Below are 23,421 nucleotides of genomic sequence, written 5' to 3'. Positions count from 1 at the left end.
TTATGTGCTGCAGTAAATCTAACCAACTGTTTTCTGCCCGGCGTGTATTTTGTCCGGCTTATCCTAACATTTCTGAGCCGCCTTCTCCACTGCCCCTCCCAGTTTGACTACATGGAGTTAGTAGTCCCACAATTGAGCCCTGAGGTGTTTCACTCAGTGCTTAACCCCAACCCCACTGCCACATGCCAAGATACTTCCTCTAATGAGTACCTGCTGTTTCCTACCCTTCAGTCAATTTCTTATCCATTTTCAGCATTTGCCCTGAATCTGCACAGATCAGGTTAATTAGTAGCCTTCTGTGTGGAATTTTTGCCACAAGCTTCGTGAAGGGAAAGTGCACAGTGTCACTGGCCTTCCCGTACTACGAGAGTGTGGTGAGTTCCTTGAAGGAGTCAAGGAGCTGATCAGGTAGAACCTCCCCCTTCCCAATCCAAACTGCTGTTAAATGTTAAGTTGATAATGCATCCTGCCATTAACTAGGTTACACTTATAATGCAACATACCATTAACTGGATTATGGTGTGACGTACCTTGCTGCTAACTAGGATTGTAGCACAAATGTAACCTGCCATTACCACAGTCGTACTGATAATGTGTCCTGCCATTAACTGTACTGTGCTGATAATGTTTCTGCTGTTAACCAGGTTGTGGTGATAATATGTCCTGGCATTAACTATTAATAATGTATTCTGGTTTAACCGACTATGCTAATAATGTATCTTACATTAACTAGGTCATGGTGAAGATGCTGATTTTGTATCTTGAGTTAAGTAGGTAATGCTGATAAAATAATATGCTATTTACTGGCTTACACTAATAACGTATCCTGCTGTTAACTGTAGGTTATCCCAATAACGTCTGTTACTGCAAAATAGATTGGATGCTGATCATGCATCCAATGCTAACTAGATAATGCTGGTAATGCCAGTAGGTTGGTAACATTGGTAATGTACACTGCCATTAACTGGGATAGAATGATAATTTTTTATGGTGTTAATTAAATTATTTTGATAATGTATCCCACTATTAACTAAGAGCAGGATAACTAACAATTAATCATCCTGCTCTTAGCTAAGGAATTGTGAAGCTGTAACTTGCTGTTAACTGGTTATGCTGATAATTGATCTTGCTGTTAACTAGCTTATGGTGAGAATGTATCTCTTAACCAGGCCACTGATAAATTCTCATGCCCTTAACCAAGTTACACTGATGATGTATCCTTCCATTAACTAGACTGTGTCAATAAGTTATGCTGCTGTTAACTAGGTTATTTTTGAGCAATGACGCTTAAGCTTATAACAATTTTTTCATAAAGAAGATTTTATCTGATGTGTTGTTTTAAGTTGTGAGCAGAGACGGCTGTTGCCTGCAACCAGGATTCACGGGTGGCTTGGACATAATTCATAAACAATGAGATAATGTACAGTTAGTGTTCAGACACCCAATAGGCAGTGATTTCCCAGACTGTGGCAGACAATAGAATGAGTTTGTGTGGTTCGTCAGCCAGACTCGCCTCACTGACGTAGGGGACTCATTACTGACTGTAAGGTCTAGTTGTCACCCTCTGCCCTGTTTCCCGCTCCTCGTCCTACTTCTCTCCAACCTCCACCAGGCCCCTTCCTCTTCATTAGCTGCTTGGTGACTGAGAATACAGTATCGGTGTGGCTCATTCCTGGGTGTAGCCAGTTGTTTGGGACTCCAAGATCTTCCAGCTGCCTTCTGTTTACACTACCCCCTGCTTACTCTACCCCCTAACCAATCACCCCCTCAACCTCAACCTTACACCCTAACATCTCTTCAAAGTCTTCTCTGCTCTCTAATCCCTCCATCCCTTGACACCTTCCATCATTACGGTTGGACCACTCGCTCATTCTTGGAACAGTACAGTGCCAGAATGGCCCTTCAGCCCACAATGTCTGTGCCAACCATGATGCCAATTTAAACTAAGCCTATCTACCTGCACATGGTCTATATCCCTCCATCCCCTGCCTGTTCCTGTGTCTATCTAAATGCCTCCTAAGTGTTGCTGTCGTATCTGCTTCCAGCACCGACCCCGGCTGCTTGTTCCAGGCTCCTACCCCTCTGTGCAATAAAACAGCCATCATAGAACACAAATCTTTGAACTTTCCTCCTCTCACCTTAAGGCTATGTCCTGTAGTATTTGAACTTCCACAAAAAGGCTCTATCTGTGCATCTCATAATCTTATAAACCTCTATCAGGTCACCCCTCAGCCTCCGCTGCTCCAGAGAAAACAATCCAAGTTTGTCCAACCTTTCTGTATAGCTCATACCCTCTAATCCAGGGAGCATTCTGGTGAACCTATTTTGCACTGTCTCCAAAGCCTCCTCGTCTTTCCTATAATGCAGTGACCAGAACTGCACGCAATGCTTCAGATGCAGCCTGACCGAAGTTTCATACAGCTGCAACGCAACTTGCCAACTTTTACACTCAATGCCCCAACCAATAAAGACAAGTATGCCGTACACCTTCTTTTACCACCCTATCTTCTTGTGTTGTCACTTTCAGGGAGCTATGGACTTGCACCCCAAGATCCCTCTGTATATCAATGCTCCTAAGGGTCCTGCCATTTACTGTATACTTCTCTTACATTTGACCTCCCAAAATGCTACACCTCACACTTGTCTGGATTAACCTCCATTTGCCATTTCTCCACCCATATTTCTAACCGATCTATATTGATCCAAATCTTGCTAAATTCTTTGACAACCTTCCTCACTATCCACAACTCTGCCAATTTTCTTGACGTCTGCATGCCTAATCCGCCCACTTACATTTTCATTCATATGTATCACAAACACTTGGTCCAACTGTCCCTCAACCTTGGTGTTTCTACTGCATTAATCATTTGTCCTTTTGTAGCAGAAACTATAACATTCCCGACAATTTTTTGCTTTATTTTGTTTTCCCACTTGCCCTCTGATCTCCTTCCCAAGCTTCACCTGAACAGTTTATTACATCACTGTCCATAAACAATAATCTACCAGTTTTTAATCCTATCAAATTGATTAACTAGCTCCAGTGAAAAGAAAGCTAACTAATTTCACCTTCATTAGAACATAGAACAGCACAGCACAGGAACAGGCCCCTCGGCCCACAAAGTCTGTGCCGACCATGATGCCGAATTAAACTAAACCTATCTACCTGCACATGATCCATAACCCTCCACTCCCTGCATGATGATATACCTGTCTAAATGCCTCTTAAATGCCAGTATCATGTCTGTTTCCACCACCACCGGTGGCAGCACATTCCACGCACCTACCACTCTTTGTAAGCGTTGTAAGGATTCACCCTGGTAATGGTGACGGGTTTTGAGTCGCTCATGTCTCTTCCTTCTGAGCATCAGTGCAGGGGGAGCAAAATGAAAACCAAAAAAAGTTGATTGTTTCTCTGTGGTCTCTTCAAGCCCCCCCCCCCCCACAAACTCCCCCTCCATCCTACAAGACCTCTGCACTCCCATAACTCTGGCCTCTTGTCCATCTTCGCTTATCCTTACATTTAATATTGTAGTTGGTGTAGTTTCATTTTGTCTTCAGCTGCAAAGGCCCAGATCTCTGGAATTCCCTCTCTGAACCTTTCTGCTCCTCCCTCTCTTCCAGTTAAAATGTTCCTTAAAACCTATCTCTAAAATCAATGGTACAGATCAAATCTGCCATGATATCTCCCTGTAGTAGGTCAAATTTTTGTTTGGTGCCAGCCAGGATGTTTTACTCTGTTGCAGCCACTTTAGGGAATTCAAGGTGTCGTTACTGATTGTACATGGAGTTGAAAAGGACAAGACTTAGGTTTCTTTCTCTTGTGCAAACCTCAGTTCACGGAGATGCTGGGATCAAAGTGTAGATATCTCGCATTAACACTGAGTCATGTTCTTTTCAGGTGGATGAGGTGTCTTGAATAGTCCTGAGGAAGGAAGCTGTCCACCAAACATGGCCTCCAGCCTGAATAATGCCTTTGTCACTGCACAGAAAATCTATTACCATCGCTGTGTGCCGTTGGAATCCCAGGTAAGTCCTGCTGATTTGGCACCCACCGAAGCATCACAAGGACCAAGGGCAAACAAGACAAACAATTCAGGCAACATAAGAGTGGGAGAGTGAGAAGTAGACCTCCCCTGTATATTATGAATAACCAAACTAGGAACCTGGAGGCACAAGAGACTCTGGCACAGCAAACAATCTGCTGGAGGAACTCAATAGGTCAAACCGCGTCTGTGGGTGAGGGAGTGTGGGGGGGGGGGGGCGCAGGAGGAACACTCGACATTACAGGTCTAAACCCTGCATCAGGACCAACTGCAACCTTTTATTTATAGATTTTGTTACATACAAAAGAAGGAGAAAATACCCCATCCCAAGCAATTAACTTGTCTTCAACAACATCTGCAGCTCGATAGCTTGGCTCCATAATGTTTGCAGGTCATACACTGTCTGTGGAAGAGTGGCAACATGCATTCATCAAAAATGATACCAGGTTAGGGTAGGTTACATGGACTGGGCTTGAATTCCCTTAGGAGAGAGGGTATTATCAAAGTCAGGTAGTAAAGACTGAGAACCATTTCCTGTGGTGGGGAACCCAAAGGGAGATTGGTATTGGTTTATTATTGTCACGTACTGAGCTACAGTGAAAAACTTGTCTTGCATACCGATTGTACAGGTCAATTCATTACACAGCGCAGTTACATTGAGTTAGTACAGAGTGCATTGATGTACAGGTAAAAACAATAACAGTACAAAGTGTCACAGCTACAGAGAAAGTGCAGTGCAATAAGGTGCAAGGTCACAACAAGGTAGATCGTGAGGTCAGAGTCCATCTCATCGTATAAAGGAACCATTCACTGGTCTTATCACAGTGGGGTAGAAGCTGTCCTTAAGCCTGGTGGTACGTGCCCTCATGCTCCTGTATCTTCTACCTGATGGAAGAGGAGAAAAGAGAGAATGACCTGGGTGGGTGGGGTCTTTGATTATGCTGGCTGCTTCACCAAGACAGCGAGAGGTAAAGACAGAGTCCAAAGAGGGGAGGCTGGTGTCTGTGATGCACTGGGCTATGTCCACAACTCTCTGCAGTTTCTGCAGATGGAACTAGAATTAAAACTTGATCGATACTCATAAAGCAGAATGAGACCATTCAACCCAATACGTCCACACTGGCTCCCATCAGACAATCCCATCAGACCCAGTCCTCCTCTTTCTCTGTAGCCCTATGAGTTATTCCCTCTCATGTGCCCACCAACTCCCTTTGGATTCTTTTGCCACTTACTTGTACTGAAGGGCAATACACAATGGCCAGTTAACCCACCCGCATGTCTTCGGGACCTGAGAGGAAACCAGAAAACCCAGGGGAAACCCATGGAGTCAGCGGGAGAACACACAAACTCTATGTAGACAGCACAGGAGGTCAGGAAGTATGATTTCACATGTTGGTGAGTGAGAAATCAGCCATTGTTTTCTGAAGGGCTCTAGAAATTTCCGAGGCTGTGATCGATGGATATTTATTATGTGAAAGTGTTAGGGGATGTAGATCAAAGGCAGGTGAATGTTCCTGAGCAGTCAGAGCAGAGTAGGAGAAGGTGACATGGCAGAGTGGTTTAAGATTATCCAGGGGTCTCAATAAAATGAATAAGAGGAAATGAGAGCAGAAAGGTCAAAAAGGCACAGACAATTAGCTAAGAACCAGGTGGCATAATGAAAAACCTCTTCACCCCTGAAAATGTCAGGTGAAAACCTCTGAAAATGTCAGGTGTATTCTTGGATATGCACAAGACTGTGGTTAGACTAATTACAAACCCTCTGTTCCTTTTGCAAACGTTAGAAAGTATTGCAAGTGAATTATTGCTTCACTTGGATTGCTCCAGTTTCCTCCCACATTTCAAAGACGTACAGGTTAGGAAGTTGTGGGCATGCTATGTTGGTGCCGGAAGCATGGCGACATTTGCGGGCTGCCCCCAGAACACTACGCAAAAAGATGTATTTCACTGTGTGTTTCGATGTACATGTGACTAATAGAGATATCTTATCTAAAAATATGCAGTTGCATGGCACTTTTCCAAGCACCACAGGAAAGGCAACACCTGTCCTTTCACCTTTTCCCCTCCAGCACCTAGGAACCAAAGAGATTTTCTGGGTGAAGCAGTGATTCATCTGCATTTCTTCCTATCCAGTGAACCACATTTAATGTTCACAATGTGGCCTCCTCTACATTGGAGAAACCAAATGCAGATTATGTAATCACATTGTGAAGCACCTGCACTCAGGTCTGGAAGAGTGATGCTGAGCTTCTGGTTACCTGCCACTTGAATTCACCATCCCAATCCCACTCTGTTGCCTCTGTCTGTGGCCTCCTGCACTGTTACAGTGAGGACCAAGACCTCAAATTACACCTGGGCACATTGCAGCCTGCAGGGCTCAATATCAAATTCTCCAACTTTAAATAATTCAATCTCTTTTTTCTGTTTGTATCAGAATTGGTCTTTTTTGCCTGCCATCAATTTATTCGGTTGCTTTCTGGGTGTTTTTGTACAGTCTAAACTGCTGGGCATGTTCCAGGGCCTTACCATTAGTAACACGTTATACAGACAGAGAAGCTTATTCTGATTTTAACCCCTTCTTAACTGCCACACTAGATCATCTAGTCTCACCCTATCAGAGATATTCCTTTCATTCTACCCATCCCCCTTCTTCACTTTCTCTGCTACCTAACCTAACTTGTTTCTTCTTTTTCTCAGTACCGATGAAGGGTCCCAGACCCAAAACGTTAACTGTTTCTCTTCCCGCAGACGCTGCCTGACCTGCTGAGTGTTACTGGCATTTTCTGTTCTTACTACAAACGCAGGGTTGCCCATTGACTGTGCTGGATGTTAACAGCACCCCATCTTGTTTCAGTTCCTGTAGTATTTTCTCCTCCTGAGCCTTAAGGGCTCAGAGTCATAGAGTTGTACAGGATGGAAATAGGCCCTTCGGCCCAACTCGTTCATGTCAACCAAGTTGCCTATCTGAGCTAGTCCCATTTGCCTGTGTTTGGCCGATATCCCTCTAAACCTTTCCTATGCATATACCTGTCCAAATGTCTTTTAAACATTTGTAATATGTTCTTCAGCAGTTTTACCTGTAACTTCTGCAACGTTCAATAAAAGCAGAAAATGCTGGAAATACTCAGCAGGTCAGGCTGCATCTGTGGGAAGAGAAACAGTTAATGTTTCAGGCTGGAGGCACTTTGACAGAACTGAGAAGGAAACAAAACGACCTCGTTAAGCTGTATGGAGGGAGGGGGAGGGATGGAAGTCTCCGATAAGGCAAAACCGGGGTGACCATAGGGATAAGCTATACACAAGGTTATCAGGTCAATGAGTGAATGGGAGCAGTTAGGGATTCAGAACCTAGACAAAACAATGTAGGAGTTGCGAAATGCGGAGCTGGAAGACATGCCCGGCAGGTCCTCCATTCCCAGAGAAAGGAAAAAAGGAAAATAAAACAAGCTGAGCCAATACTACAGATGGATGGCTGATACACATTACCTGAAGTTGTAGAATTAAATATTGAGTCCAGAGGCTGCAACGTGCCCAGAGGGAATTCCAGAGATTCATCACCCTGTGCAAGAGGAAGTTTCTATTGCACCTCAGTCTTAAATGGCCATCCACTTATCTCGTAATTACGTCCTCTCATTATGGGATTCTTCAACAAATGGAAACATCTCGCCATCTACCCTGTCAAGCGCCCTTAGGATCTTCTATGTTTCAGTAAGATCACTCCTCATTCTAAACTCCAAAAAAAAAATCTAATTTCTTTGGCCACTCGTGATAGGACAGCCTATTCACCTCAGAAATTTGCACAGTGAATCTCTTAGAACTGCCTCCAATGCCAATATATCCTTTCTTAAATAAAGGGACCAAATTGCGCATGGTGCTCCATGTGTGACCTCACCAATGCCCTGCATAATACCTGCTTCTAAACTCCAACCTTCTTGCAATAAGGTGAATCTGGCTCTTTGCCTTCTAACCAATCTGCCTGCTAACCTTTTGCAATGTGTGCACAAGAAACACCTGGATCCCTCCATAACATTTCTCTCCATTTCGGTAATAGTCTTTTAGATTCTTCTTATCGAAGTTCAGGATCACACGCTTCCCCACATTAACTTGATCTGTCAGCTTTTCACCCACTCACGTCAACATATCCGTATCCTTTTGCAGAGTTCAAAATATCCTTATTTCCAACATGCACTTCACTATTTTTATGTCATCGGCAAACTTGGATAATTTACACTCCACTAGCTCCTCCAGGACATTTATATAAAAGTAAATGAACTGCGGGGAGCCATGAATATAAACAGTGAGTAATTAAGTGCTGTGTTTTCTATGGGCAGACCAGTGACTGGGTTTTCTATTGTGAGCAACCCCGCTCCCTGGTCCATAGAGGCTGGAACTGCCTATTCTTTAGCATTGTGGCAGTACCTCCATCAGAAGGACTGCAAGCAGTCGAAGGCAGTAGCTCACCACCATCTTTGCAAGGGCAATTAGGTATGGGCAATAAATCCCGTTCTCATCAGTGGCAGACCTTTCCCATAAATTAATTTAACAAAGCCCTGTGCATGACACCAGGTTGCTCAGTAATGAGAAGTGTTGGCTACGGGTTATGGCCTCTCTCTCATCTCTCCCAATATGCCTCCTTGCATTCCTAACTGCTTTACTATAAACCAAATGATTTCTCAAACTCTCCTCAGAGATGATTAGCAACTGTCTCCAGATCTGGCCTGGTACAGCTACTGTAGAATAAACAATGATTTGTGGTTCAAATCCCTCATATAAATCTGTTGTTTAACCCGAGGTGTTAAGGGAATGTTACTAATTCTAGGCAAGAACATCCAGAACAAATGGCTCTTCTTCAAAGGGATTTCCAGACATTGTTCTGAGTTGTACAGTGCCAGATTTCCATCCCTTTCCACACTATGCAGTGTGAGAGCAGGTTGCCAGACCAGCAAAGGGGAGGCTATACTTCTCATCTAAGTGGATTAAAGATTCTAATGAACTTTACAGTAAGATTACCCACATTATACTAATCTACTGATAGCTCATTTGCTGATACTGATATATCTCTGGCATACATCTCTTCTGTTTATGTTTGGGTCAATGTTGAAATGGGGTGCAGAGCTATGTGGTCCTGGCTGAAGCCAACCTTAGCAGCAGTGAGCAGGTCAGTGGTACTTGCCACTTTATTGCACTGTGGGCATTGCCAGCAACCCTGGTACTTACTGGCCATCCCTAATTGTCCCTGAACTAAGGAGGCAACCACATTGGTAGGTCTGCAGTCACATAGAGGGCAGACTGTGTAAGGGTGGCAGGTTACTGCCCTTGAAGAGCATCAGTGAACCAGATGGGTTTTTATGGATGCTAAATGGAGTCATTGGAGTTGTAGAAGACTGCTCCTGTACGGGCAGGAGGATCCACGGAAGGCAGCTGAGATGGATCATTCATTCAGTACTTTTGGCTGAAAATGGTTCCAATGGTTTTTGCAAGTGTTGAGTGGGCTCTGCCAGCATTGAGAATGGGAATGTCACAGGCGATGGAGAGAGAGGTCAGAGGAGAGGAAGAGTCAAAGAGGTAGGCACAGATAACCAGAACTAGCAGTCAAGGTAAAAACTCAATGATTGCTGTAAGCAGGAGCATTAATAACATAAAAGTGAATGTTTACTGTGAAAATGTAAATATCCGGTTGGTAATAAATCTTCTATTTAAACTGAGGGAGGGGGAAATAAATGCACAGAGATGAGGAAGACTGATATTGATGTACATGGGGAGAAACACTATGATGCTGGAGGAAGTCAGCAGGCCAGGCAGCATCCGTGGAGAAAAGCAGGCGGTCAACGTTTCAGGTCAGGACCCTTCTTCGGGACCCTTCCTCCAGCATCACAGTGTCTTTCATCTAGATTCCAGCATCTGCAGCCCTTTGTTTCTCTTGATGTACATGAGGTGTGGGCAAGATTAAGGGAGAAGGGAAATTGAGATGGGAAAGAAGATGCTGGGTTGAGGAGGGGAGATAGGAGAGAGCAAAGAATGGAGGAGGAAATTTCTAAGTGGGAGAGAGGAAGAAAGATGATCAAGGAAGAACGGGAGAGATTGTTGGTCTCTGAGTGGTCGTCCTGGTCGATGGAGAGCTAGAGAAAGACTATTGGAAGAAGGATGGCGCAAGGACATTGTGGGATGGAGAGAAGGGAGGAGAGTGGCCTATTACCCACCAACATGCACATCTTTGGGATGTGGAAGGAAACCCACATGATCATCAGAAAGAATCTACAAACTCCACACAAACAGCACCTGGGTCACTGGAGCTGTGAGGCAGCAAACTCTATGAGCTGCACCACTGCTGCAGGAAAGGAAACTGTGTTTGATAAACTTACTAGAGTTTTTTTCGGGATATTACTGGTAGGAACAGACAAGGGAAAATCGGTGGATATGATGCAGTTGGATTTTCAGAAAGTCTTCGATAAAGTCCCACATAAACACAAGCCTGAAAAATTCAAACAACTTATATTGGGGCAATATATTCACACAGATTGAAATAAAACAAAATGCTGGAAACACTCAGCAGATCAGGCAGCATCTGGGAAAGAGAAACATTTCAGGTTAGGGACCCTTTGTCAGCACTCCAGTAGCTGCAGAATTTTTGGTATTCATTGGCGTGGATTGAAGATTGACAGGCAAGAAACAGAAAATAGAAATAAACAAGGCTTCAAGGTGACTTAGACACATTGGGTGAGTGGGCAGAAACCTGGCTGATGCAGTGTAATATAGAATAAATGTGGAGTTAACCACTTCAGTAAGAAAAACAGAAAGGGAGCAAGCTATTTAAGTGGAATTACATTGGAAATTGTTGATAGAGTCAAAGTGGTCATAGAGTCCTACAGCACAGGAACAGGCCCTTTGGCCCAACTGGTCCATACTGACCAAGATTCCCATCAAAGCTAGTACCATTTGCCCGTGTTTGGCCCATATCCCCCTAAACTTTTCCCATCTATGTAACTAAGGTGTACCATGTATCACGATGTACAAAGAGATTTGAGTGTTAAACCCAGTCACTGAAAGCAAACATGCAGATATATTAAACAAGTAAGAAAGCAATGCCTTGTTGGCCTTCACAGCAAGAGGATTTGAGTACAGAAGCAAGGATGTCTTCTTAGAATTATACAGGGCTTTGGTGAGACCACACCTGGAGCGTTGTGTGCAGTTTGGGTCTATTTACCAAAGAATTTACTTGTCATAGAGGGAGTGCAGCAAAGGTTCACCTGAAAGAACCCTGGAACGTCAGGACTGACATATGATGAGAGGTTACGTTGACTGGGTTTGTATTAGGTGGTGTTTACAAAGCGTACACCAGAAAGGGTTAGAGTTAGGGCAGCAGATTTCCTTTCCGAAAGGACACTCGGCTTTGTCCAACAATCTGGTAGTTTCATGGCCACCACTCTTTGGTCACCATGGTCCATGCATGGTCACCAAAAAGAATCGTTTTTTGTAATTAAAATTGAATTAGTGTAGGATTGGTGTTAATGGGTCATACTAACAGTGGGCCGAAGGGCCTGTTTCCATGCTGTAGTACTCTATAATTCTATATTCCATCCTTACTTAATTGCTTGAATTTAAACACCCCAGCTATTGTGGTGGCATTCAAACCAACGTTCTTGGATCTATGGTACTGGAACTGCAACTGTTAGCCCAGCAGCCTAACCACTACACAACTGAGAGTGCATAAGCTTGTCTTAACTTACCCCAGTGGCCTGAAAATGAAACTGGCAATCCATCAAGCCAAGCTGCCTTTAGTCTCCAAATGAAAGAAGGGATTAAACCTCAAGGAATAAACAGGGCAATAGTTCATAGGTCAGGAACACTGACTCACAAATCCATTAATGCAGCTTCAAAAGTTCAATTACTGCATTTGGCCTTGGCTTCTTGGCTTGGTTCCTTGGCTTGAACAAATGCAGCAAAATGTTTTTTGAACAAGCAGTAATGTTCCAAATGTAGTGAAATGTACATTCATCTGGTAAGACTCAGAGCACATCTTCTTCATTCCAGCCTCAGTGAGAAGTGTCACCAGAGGAATTAAACATGTTTTTATCTGCATCCTTTAACACCATCCCTAGACCCTTTTAGTGATCCAACTCGCTTGACATTGACCCCAGCATTCACTCCATAATGTTCATTAGTCTAGATTAAAAAATAGGAATCCATTTCATAGGCTTTAAGGCATTTTATAAAAACATAATTTGGCATCTAATTTGTCGGTTAAGTTGTGACATAAGTAATTATCAAGATTAGTCAGCTCTATTAACACAGTTTCCTGTTCTGTCCAGCCAGTGAGTTAGATGAATTTTGCAATTTTGCAAATCCGCTATTGCAGTCTAACAGTGAGATCATGGCATTTATAATGTGGATGACCTAAGATTAAGCAATCGAACTGGCTGTTCCAAAATCTCCAAACCAGGAGAATTATGAACCAAACTAATAGAAGTATATATATACATACTCATTAAAACTTTCAGTAAAAGTTATGTCCATGTGGGGAAAATTCCTCGCTCCTTCACATTATCCTGCCTGCACTCCTTCCCCACTCTCAGACTGCTGCCAGTGTATTGCAGTTACACAAAATGGACCAACACTATTCTTCATATATGCATGTGTGGCATTTAGCATGCATGCACAAGCGCATGCTTATGTACGGTCATACTTAAACACACACCAAAGTGGTTAAAGTCGGTGTAATTGTTCAGGAGACTGAACATATTCTTTAGGGTATCATAAGTACATGCACAAATTCATATACAGACATACATCTACACACCTGTGCACATGCGTGCTTGTGGATTGGTGTGTTTTACTGTATGTGAGTGTGTGTGCTCATTTGTCTGTGTTTGAATGCATGTGTGTTCTTGCACACTTCCCAACAAGCGAGGACCCATACAGTCAAGCGAGGGTGCATTGCCCAATACTGTTGTGGGTGACCTCAGTAAGATTTTGTCAGCAAATATTCAGCAGCAGACACTTCTGCTGGCTGGTTTGGTTAATCTGGAACCTGATTAGAGTTCTGCGTTATTGTCAATCCAGTGGCTGGAAATACATCTTTAAAACTGAATTTCTGGGTTGTGGATCTGAATGTAGACACAGAAGCCCTATATTGGATTAGAAACCTGAATCAGAATGTTATCAAAAGCTCTATGGAGCACGTCAGAACTGGAGATGCTGAAGCCAGGAAGCTGTCATGAACAAAATCTGTGAAGTGTAGAGCTTGGAAGAAGTTAATTGGCCACCATAAATTGTCCCTGGTGTGTAGGTGAGTAGTAGTCTGGGTGAATTGATGGGAATCTGGGGAGAATAAAATGAGACTCGGTTAATGGCCATTGGATGGTTGGCATGGATCTGGTGGGCCAAAGGGCCTGTTCTTGTGCCGTAGGATGCTAGGACTACAGAGGGAATGTGGAATGCACTCTGGTTGGATTGGTGAAGGGGCAGAGCAGAGATGTCGGTATCAGGAATCCCTGGTAAGGAGAAAGGAATTAGAAGGATTTCCGGATGGGGCTAGACAAAGTTGGATGGTGTTGAGCACGAGTATTTGGGGTGAATGGCCTGTGAATTCTGTGTAATTTGGGATATCAATTTTCTTTTTCCTCAATGGGTTCCTCCAGTTGTTTTATCATATGGTTGTTCCTTTATTGAATCTGTGTTACTTCTACAGTAAGATGATTGATGGTGTGTATTCTCTCTCTCCCTGCAGCGAATCTCCTCACCATCTACACCATCTATAGTAGAAGATGTGGGATGTCCATGGTCGCCAGGCTCTATCTGATCTCACTGGCCATTGCAGACACCCTGTGCTTGTTCTGGGGCGCGCTGATTGACCTGAGCCTGGTGTGGTTGGACCCCAGCCCTTTCTGGCTGAGCTCCCCGTGGTGTGGGCTGGTCACGGTGCTGGAGTATGGCTCTGTCTTCACCTCCACGTGGATTGTGATCATTTTCACCTTCGAGCGTTACCTGGTGCTGAGGAGTACCCGACCCAGACAGGCCTGCTCCCAGACTAAAGTCACCGTCAGGGTCATCCTGACTGTCACCGTGGTCTCTCACCTGATTGCTCTTCCAGCCTACTGGATCTACAGCTCAGAGTTACTGAATTCCACCATGCCCAACCAGACTGAGAAGGTGCCCAACTGTGTTTACAATCATAGTTTCTTTTCCACCGTTGTGGTTTGGTTTCACACGCTGGTCTCGGGAGGTATCCCCTACATCCTCCTCATCCTCTTCAACATCCTCATTGGACAGCAGCTCCATGCAGCCTCCAAGATGTTCACTCAGGAGCAGCTGAGGTCGATAAACGGCGTTACCATGCGGAACCTGGCGAAGAAGTCGATCCTGATCCTTTTCACCATTTCCTTCACCTTCGTCCTCCTGACGCTCCCACGCTTCGTCACCTACTGCATCCTGAGGACAGCCTACAACAGGCCAGACCACGACCGCAACGACTACGGCCAGCTTATCAACTTCTTTGCGGACATTGGCATTATGCTGCAGTGGCTGAACTCTGCCATCAACTTCCTCCTCTACTGCCTCATCAGCAAGCCATTCCGCAGGGAATTCTTCCTGGTGCTGACCTGCAGAACTCAGGCTTCCGGTGCCCCCACTTCCAACACCCCACTGAAGGTCTACAGCCTACAGGGTGCCCCCATTCAACGGCCTGTAATTGTTGCTGGGTCCTAGGGTTCACCACTGACCAAAGAGTCAGATGCACCAGCCACATAAACACTGGTCAGAGGCTGGGTATCTAGTGGCAAGTGACTCACCTCCCGACACCCCAAAGCCAACTTCTCCACCTACAAGGAATAGGTCAGGAAATTGATGGAATACTTTCCACTTAGCTGGTTGAGTGTGGCTCCAGTAACTCTTGAGAAGCTGAACGGCATCCAGGAGAGAGCAGCCTGCTTGATTGCTATCACATCCATCGCCTTAAACATTCATTCTGTTCCTGTGCCTTATGGTCTGAATGGCTGAAGCTACGCTGTTAGTTATGAAAAGCAATTGTAGGCCTATTGTGTACACCTTGAGACCAGAGTTTCTACATTCAGACTCCGGCAATTCCTTCTGTTTGTCTTTACAGGAACTCAGCCAACCGCACCAAGCAGTTTCTTGTGCTTCTGTGGCTGAGTAAACAGCGATTTACACTCATTTGGTTTTAAGTAGAAACTGAAAGATGCTGAAATCTGAAGCAAAATAGAATGATGCTGGAGTCGGTCAGTGTACACAGAGAGAAAGAGGAAAGTTAATGTTTCAGGTCTTGTCTGAAGATGGCTTATTTACCCAAACACTAACTAATCAGGCCTCTGCGATATTATTCACTGGCCCAACAGCATATTTCCAGCATTTTTTGCTTAATGTACTGCTTTGTTTAAGTTGTGGTATTTCATTACTACTTTCACACTGCCACACATGACCGATGAATTTATTTATTGCTGAGCTCCAACTTGTTGAGGTTGATTAATTTTAACCAGGCGGTATTAATTCAGGAGCCCACCCAGCCAAGGACTGTGGTCATCCCAAAGCACCTAGCAGCCAATGAAGTACATTTGAAGCGTTGTGGGAAAAATGGAAAAGTAATGTGTGCACAGAAAGATCCCATTAACAGCTGTTAATCAGGACAGGATGTTAAAGGCTGAGTATCCTAAGCCAGGACAATAGAAAGTAACTCCCCAGCTCACATTCAGAAGTGCATAAGACCGGGCCTCAGTTTAATATTGAGACACAAGGGACTGCAGATGCTGGAATCTGGAGCAACAAACAAAGTGCTGGAGGAACTCTGCGGGTCGAGCAACATCTGTCGAGGGAAACGGACATTCAGTGTTTTGGCTCAAGACCCTTCATGTCCAGATGAAGGGTCTCAACCTGAAACATCGACTGTCCATTTCCCTCCACAGATGCTATCTGACCTGCTGAGTTCCTCCAACACTTTGTTTGTTGCCTCAGTTTAATATTATTTGGAAGAGAGCATCCCTCAGCACCGCACTGGAGAGTCAGCCCAGATTTTCCGACCCCATGCCTCCAGAGTGGGGCTTAAACCCGCAGCCTTCAGTCTCAGAGAAATCAAATGAGCCACAGCCATTGCAGAGGGAAACCCCAAGGGCTCCATAAAACAAGGAAAGGCATGCTAACAATGCCTACAGTACTAAAGATTTTCTGAAATAAAACAGAAAACGCAGCAAGTCAGCCAGCATCTGGGGAGTTAGTGTTTCAGGTCGATTACCTGGCTGGTGCCCAGAGATGCTGAGATGTGATGAGTGACATTTCACATGGGAAGTCAGTGAGCACCAGCGGTTGTGCCTACGGTATTCCAACGAGGATTATACCTGGTAGGCAGCCACCCCACTCCCACCTGTCAGAATCCCTGCACTCAACAGAGCCGGCTCTTGGAAAAAATGTTAACTGGTCACTGAAACAAATCGTGGAGTAACCGTCACTCATAGGTGGCACAACAGGCAGGTTAAAGAGGTGCAGTACCACTGTGGTCCTACAAGTAGTGCTACTGAGCCACTAACAATCCCCGGTGTTCAACCTCCTGTGGCCTGGGATCCGAGTAGCACAGTGGCCCTGTCATTGACTCATTGGATTTTTAGATCCCATTCACGGAGCATTCCCAACATTTTCAGGAGAATTCTGTAAACGTGATTGAACCATCACTTTTCCTACTTCGCAACATGACTACATTTTACAGCCAATTTCGATTTTCTTCGAAGAAGTTCTTCTGGGTATTAAGTTCTTTTATTCAGTCCTGAGTCTTGGCGCCATTGAACTCTGGCCATGCTACCAACCAGCTTGAGCTTGGTGCTTGAAGATATTTATCCCTTCCACAAAGCACTGGAGCAGTGACCCTGAGTCCAGTGATTGCCACATTCTCGGTCCAAATGACTAGGTTAATCATGTGTACCCTGAATCCCTTTGGCTCCCACTGTGACCTTATCTATCTCTACAGCTGAACTGCTGGCTATAATATACTGGCTACGTACTAAGTACTGGCTATAATAGTCCCAGTGCGCATGGCCTAATCATTCATATACCATCTAAGGAACCTGACACTTGGTGGGAAAAGGTGACTTTGGACCAGTGGCTCCCAAACCAGTGCAGGATTTCTCTGCATCATGACAGGGTCTCCAGTGGACATTGTTGGTCCTCAAGCATCCTCGTTACATCATGTGACCACCAGGACGGCAAAAGGCCAGTGAGGTGGACTTGGGTCATTCTCAGAACTGTGCTTTACCTGGCTCAGTGGACAGCACTCTTGCCTCTTGAGCTAGCAGGTTGTGGGTTCAAGCCCCACTCTGAGTAGTTCAACGTGAAAGTCTAGCCCGAGATTCCACCACAGTACCGTAAGGGAGCTGCACTCTCCTTTGGCTGAGGCGTTAAACCGAGGCCCTGTCAGCACTCTTTGGTGGATGCGAAAGATCACATTATTTTAAGAAGAGTTACTGTGTTCTGCCCAATATTTAACACTCACTGATCATCGTCATGTCACTGTTTGTTGGAGCATGTTGTGTGTAAATGGATTCTTGGGTTTCCCACATTACAACAGTAACTATGCTTCAAGAGGTTGTTCATTGGGTGCCCTGCAGTATCTGAGGCAGAGGAAGGTGACATAAAACATCTTAACTTCGTGTCCCTGTGAATGTGCCGATCATCAAGAGAATGTTAACAATTGCACCGTTTGTTTCTGAGGGAATCACTGCCCCCGCATTACATTTCAATGGACCATTTTCGCACCCTTCACAATCATGTATTCGTATTGTTTACTGCGTTGTATCCTTTCAACATTACGTGCAGCGCCTTGTTTAAACAGTAGCAGTGCAAGTCCACAGCCCTGATTCTTCAGTTCCTGACCTTACATGATAGTGAAGGGGTAACTCCTGGTTGGGGAAGTACAAACCACCTGAGAATGACTGGCAGCAAGTCTCTTCCCCCGAGATCTGGTGGATGGGGCACCATCCTGCGTTATAAGGTTCATGGAATTGGGGAACCGCTACAGCATAGGTGGAGGCCATTGATGATGAGGAGTTGGGGATTATGAGGAGCAGCCAGGAAAATTGAGGCCAGAATCAGCGTCAGCTGTGATCTTATTGAAAGGTGGACCAGGCTTGAGGGGCCGAATGGTCTGTTCCTTACTGTTTATGATTCTGTGATGACAACAGAGAGGACAATGGCAGAGGCACTGAATATGCACAGGCCTTGGCTTTTTGCCCATTAATATTCCAACAGACTGTGGGGTCAACAGTATTAATTGCCAGCTACAGGTGACATGCTTTTGTGTCCACACTTAGCCTTGTAGATGGCAGGTCAGCGATCAAGCTGTAATTCCTGGCCACTGAGGGGTAGTGCAGAGCAGTGTTTGAAATCTTCCCACCGATCGCTGGGTCGGGCAACATCCTACGACATCTGAACCTCTGCCTCTGACCCGACACCCTCTCCCACCTGACCCCCACTCCTCCTCCAATTCTGCTCTCTTCTCTTGTCTGTCACTGGTTTAAAACACTTTGTGCTACTTTCTACTCAGTGGGCAATCTGGGACTCCCATGTCAATTCAAATATGTTTTCAGATAGAAAGTGAGGGAGTGAACCCATGGCATCATTTCAAGGCGGAGGGGGAGAGGTAATGGAGTAATCTGCTGAATCTTGTGTGTGTGCTGGGGTGGGGCGTTGCTAGTGTTTTTGGGGAGGGTTTAAACTAGTTTAACAGGGGGATTTGAACGTCAAAGGGAATTCAGAAAGGAGAGAAAGCAGGAAGAGCAATTTAGAAAAGTAGTAAGTGAAATAAATGGGTAGCAAAAACAAAGTCAGGCACCAAAGGGGTGGAGATAAAGAAAAAAAATGTTGAAATGGCAAAATTAACAGCGCTGTATCTAAATGCTCACAGCACAGTTAATGTCAAATTAAAAGTGAACAGGTGTGGTGTTACGAACCAGCAACAAAAGAAACACACCGAGCCATGTATAAGTGTTAAAAACTATTTTATTAATAACTACTTAAGACAATAAGAAAAATAAAAGTAAAAATGTTAGAATGTTAGAAGTAAAAATGTTGGATCTTAAACATTAACCCCAAAAACTAAACTCGAAGTGTGTGTGTGGCAAATTCCCAAACTCCAAGTCCAGGAATAGTTCTCAAAGTTCAGTTCAGCAAGCCATAAGGTGAGCAAAGGCTTCTGCAAAACCACCGTTGACTGAAGACAAAACGTAGAGAGAAAATAGAGAGTAATTACAAAATCCAAATGTTCCACGATGGAACCCATATGACACCTCAGCGTCTACTCAGCAGTGACTACTCCACTGCTTTGTTCCGAAGCATCTGCCACCCCAAAAGGCACTCGAATTGTGGCCGTCAACACAAATACCTGTTTCCCACTACAGATTAACGACAAAGTGGACTCCACCACTTTGTTCCGAAGTATCTGCCACCCCAAAAGGCATCCGAGATGTGGCCGTCCACACAAATACCTGTATCCTTCTACAGGTTAATGACAAAGTGGACTCCATTGGATTATTCCAAAAATCCATACATGGATTGTGGTGACAGACACAGTCATTGTTTTTCAACCATCGATACAGAGACCAGCAGGCTGGTGTCTCTCTCTCTCTCTCTCCTGACTGATTCCGACTATCTGCTCCAAAAACGTCATTACGTCCTTATCTTCTGTTGTCATCATCACGCCCCCCCCCCCCCCCACACACACACACACACACACACACACACCTCTATCTTAAAGGGACTTTCACCAATAGTAACCTAGTCCGTAACAGTGGCCTAACTTATGAAAACTTGGGTGCAGAGTGATCAAAGCTGGGAACTGAATACTCCAGGGTATTCGACATTTAGGAAGGAGAGGTAACAAGAAAAAGAAGGGATAGTGTGGCACTATTGGTTAGGGAGGAGATCAGTGCAGCAGTGAAAAATGATCAGGTTTCCAGAATTATAATCAATGTGCATCGAGCTTAGAAATAGCAAAGTGCAGAAAACATTGGTAGAAGTTAGTTATGGCCATTAATTGGTGGTTGTAATATCGGGCAAGGCATAGATCAGGAAATTAGTTACAGAGATATAGAGACTTTAACCAACATGTAGACTGGATTGTTATAAGGAGGGAGATGAATTCATGGAATATATTCAAAATGCTTTTCTAGATCAATATGTTGAAGATCTTGTTTGTTCAAAAAGGTTGTTTGTGATTTTGTTGTCAGGAGAGCTTTGGGGAATAGTCACTGTAATATGATGGAATTTTGCATTAATTTGGAAAGTACTGTGGATCAATGCAGAATTAGGATTTTAAATCTAAACAAATGAAACTATGAATGTATGAGAGAATTAGCAATAATATGCAGACATGGGTAGAGGATTAGTTATCAGACAGGGAGCAAATAATGGGAATAAACAGGTACTTGTCAGTTAAAAAGAAATGAAAATCAAACAATCTGCAGAGATGCTGGAAGTCTGAAATGAAAACAGAAAATGCTGGAAACACTCAGCAGGTCAGACAGCATCTGTGGAAAGAGAAACAGTTAACATTTCAGGTCTAGGACCATCAGAGCCGGGAAAGAAAGGAACAAGTTAGTCTAGGTAGCAGAGAAGGTGAGAAGGGATGGGTGGAACTAAGGGAATATCCCAGGTAAGGTGAGGCCAGATGACCTTGTGTGGCAGTTAAGGGGCAGTTAAAATCAGATTTTCTTTCTTTGCCCATGCAATATGTTAATGATAAGGCTGTGGGACATACTCCAAAAAAAAAGAAAAAATGAGCCAAATGATGACAGGCAGAAATGGCCAATTCTGATAAAAAAAGGTAAAAGGACTCAGAAGTTGGATAATTTGACATTGAGTCCTGAGGGCTGCAATGTGCCCAGACAGAAGATGAAGTTTTATTCCTCAAGCTTGCATCTGGGCCTCGTTATCCATACAGGAGGCCACAGACAGGAAGGTCAGAGCGGGAGTGGGATGGTGAATTGAAGTGGCAGGCAACAGCAAGTTCAGAGTCACTCCTACTTACTGAGCACAGGTGCTCCACAAAGAGATCGCCGGTCTGCAGATGTGTCCCTGATCACCAGTCTGGTTTCTCCAGTGTAAAGGAAGACACATTGTGAACACCAAATGCAGTAGACTAGATTGGAAGAAGTGCGAGTGAATCGTTGCTTCATGTCGACTGTTTGGGTCCCTGGATGGTGTGAAGAGTACTATTGCACCTCCTGTAATTGCATGGAAAAATGCCAAAAGACGGGGAATATTAGGAGGGGATAGAAGAGTGGACTGGTGAGTGGTCCCTTTGAAAGGCTGAAAGGGGAAGTAGGGGAATATGTGTCTGGAGGTGGAATCTCGTTGGGAAACCTTGTCAGATCAAGACTGGTGGGGTACCACAGGAATTGATGCTTCGGCTCCAGCTATTCACAATCTACTATCAACAATTCGGCTGAAGGGACCAAGTATGATGTCCCCAACTTTGCTAATGATACTAAACTAAGTGGATCCATGCATATGGAGGAGGACGTAAAGGGGCTTCAGGTGGATATGGACAACCTGAGTGAATGGTCAGGAACACGGCAGGTGGAATTCAGTGGGAAAAGTGTTAGGTCATCCACACTGTTGCACAAATCAGAAAACCAGAGTATTTGTTAAATGGTGAGAGGTTGGTGTTGATTGAAGTGCTGATGTTCAGAAGGACCTGGGTGCAATTGTACACAAGTTACTGAAGGCAAACATGCAGATGCAGCACAAAGTTAGAATGGCAAGTGACACGTTAGCCTTGGAGACAGAGAAGAATGCAGATGCTGAGGTCTGAAGCAAACAGCAAGCTGCTGGAGGAACTCTGCAGGTCAGGCAGCATCTGTGGAGGCAAAGGGATAGTCGACATTTTGGATCAAGACCCTGCATCAGGACTGAGAGTGTAAAGTGGTGGAGTCTAAATACATTAGCCATATTATGAGAGGGTTTGATTCCAGGAAGAAGAATGTCTTATTACATTTGAATAGTCCTGGTGAGTTTGCACCTGGAGTAATGTGTACTACTTTGATCTCCTCACCTAAGAAAGAGTGAGTGCAGCAAAGATTCACTGGTCTGGTTCCAGGGATAGCGAGCTTGCAGCAAGAGGAGATATTGGGTAGACTGGGGTGTATTCTCTCCAGTTCAGAAGACTGAGAGATCTCAATGAAATTTACAAATTTCTTAAAGGGATTTACAGGCTAGATGAAGGAAGGTGTTCCCCTATTGAGGACTCTAGGACCTGAGGTCACAGTTTGAGAATAGGGAGTGCACCACTTAGATCAAGAAACTATTCTTCATTCAGATTGCGGTGAACCTTGGGAATTCTTCTGCCCTGGAGGGCTATGGAGGCTCAGTCATTGTGTTCATTCAAAACCAAGGTCAATAGATTTCTGGGTACTAAGAGAATCGAGGTTTACGGGGACCATGAAAGGAAATGCTGCAGCAGTAGAACTTCAGCCACGATCCTGATGAATGATGGAGAAGGGCTGGATGGCCTTATTCCTGCTTTCCTCTTCTTTTGTCCCTTGGGCAACATCATAAAATCTGGCATACTGGAGGGAAGCTTCTGGGAGCGTGCAGTGCACGGTTGGCTAACACATTTATTGTAACGATGACTACAATTCAACAACTCTTAATTGGTGCATTCAAATCTGGAAGAAACATCAAAGGTGATAAGAACATAGAAAAATAGGAGCAAGAATAAGTTATTTGGCCCTTCGGGCCTGCTTCACCATTCTATACTGTCATGACTGATCCTGGGTACCACATTCCCACCCTGTCCTATACCCTTGATGTCTTTGACTGTCATGGTTCTGAGTGCTTGTCCTCAATTCAGCCCCATTGATGGTGCCTTGTTGTGCAGCACATGACTTCCATGCACTACTAATTGCATAATAGCACACACCTGAGTTCTATCGGGAGACTAGTATTAGAACCCGGTTCCACTATCACTGGTTGCCAGAGTATTGGTCAATCTTTGGGTATATGTTGTCTCCTGGCTGCTTAGAGCTGTCCACTTCAGAGCAGTCCTGGTTTTGCTGTTTCTCCTAGGAGATCCTGTTTCTGTGTTGGGACTCTGCCTCAGAGCCCTGAGGCAAGATTCCTCCTGGTTGCTGCCTGCGTTCGGTTCTGAGGAAGCATTCCTGACTCCAGTCTTGTACTGGTGTTCTGCATTTGGGTTCTCTGCGATCTTGTTCTTTGTTTGACATTGTGACATTGACTCCAGAAGTACATGGATGTCCTTCTTAAATATAACCAGCCACTTGGCCTCAATAGCCCTGTGGCTGTGATTTCCACAGGATTTACCACTCTTTGAGTGAAGAGATTTCTTCTTATCTCTATCCCCATATCCTGAGACCCTGACCCCTCA

The 23,421-nt window shown here is 44.5% G+C and overlaps 1 protein-coding gene across 1 annotated transcript; it reads left to right on the top strand.

The window, feature by feature from the left end:
• The first annotated feature begins 3,948 nt into the window (after nt 1–3,948).
• Nucleotides 3,949–15,793, top strand: LOC127575513 (probable G-protein coupled receptor 139). Its single transcript, XM_052025447.1, is given in 3 exon segments — nt 3,949–3,994; nt 3,997–4,026; nt 13,771–15,793. Coding segments are annotated over 3 exon segments (1,053 nt in total). The 3' UTR covers nt 14,748–15,793.
• The last annotated feature ends 7,628 nt before the right edge of the window (nt 15,794–23,421 follow it).

The sequence above is a fragment of the Pristis pectinata genome, chromosome 10, assembly GCF_009764475.1.
Source record: "Pristis pectinata isolate sPriPec2 chromosome 10, sPriPec2.1.pri, whole genome shotgun sequence".
In the NCBI taxonomy this organism is placed as follows: domain Eukaryota; kingdom Metazoa; phylum Chordata; class Chondrichthyes; order Rhinopristiformes; family Pristidae; genus Pristis; species Pristis pectinata.
Note: the sequence above shows the minus strand (reverse complement) of the source record. Positions and strands in the feature narration are given on the sequence as shown.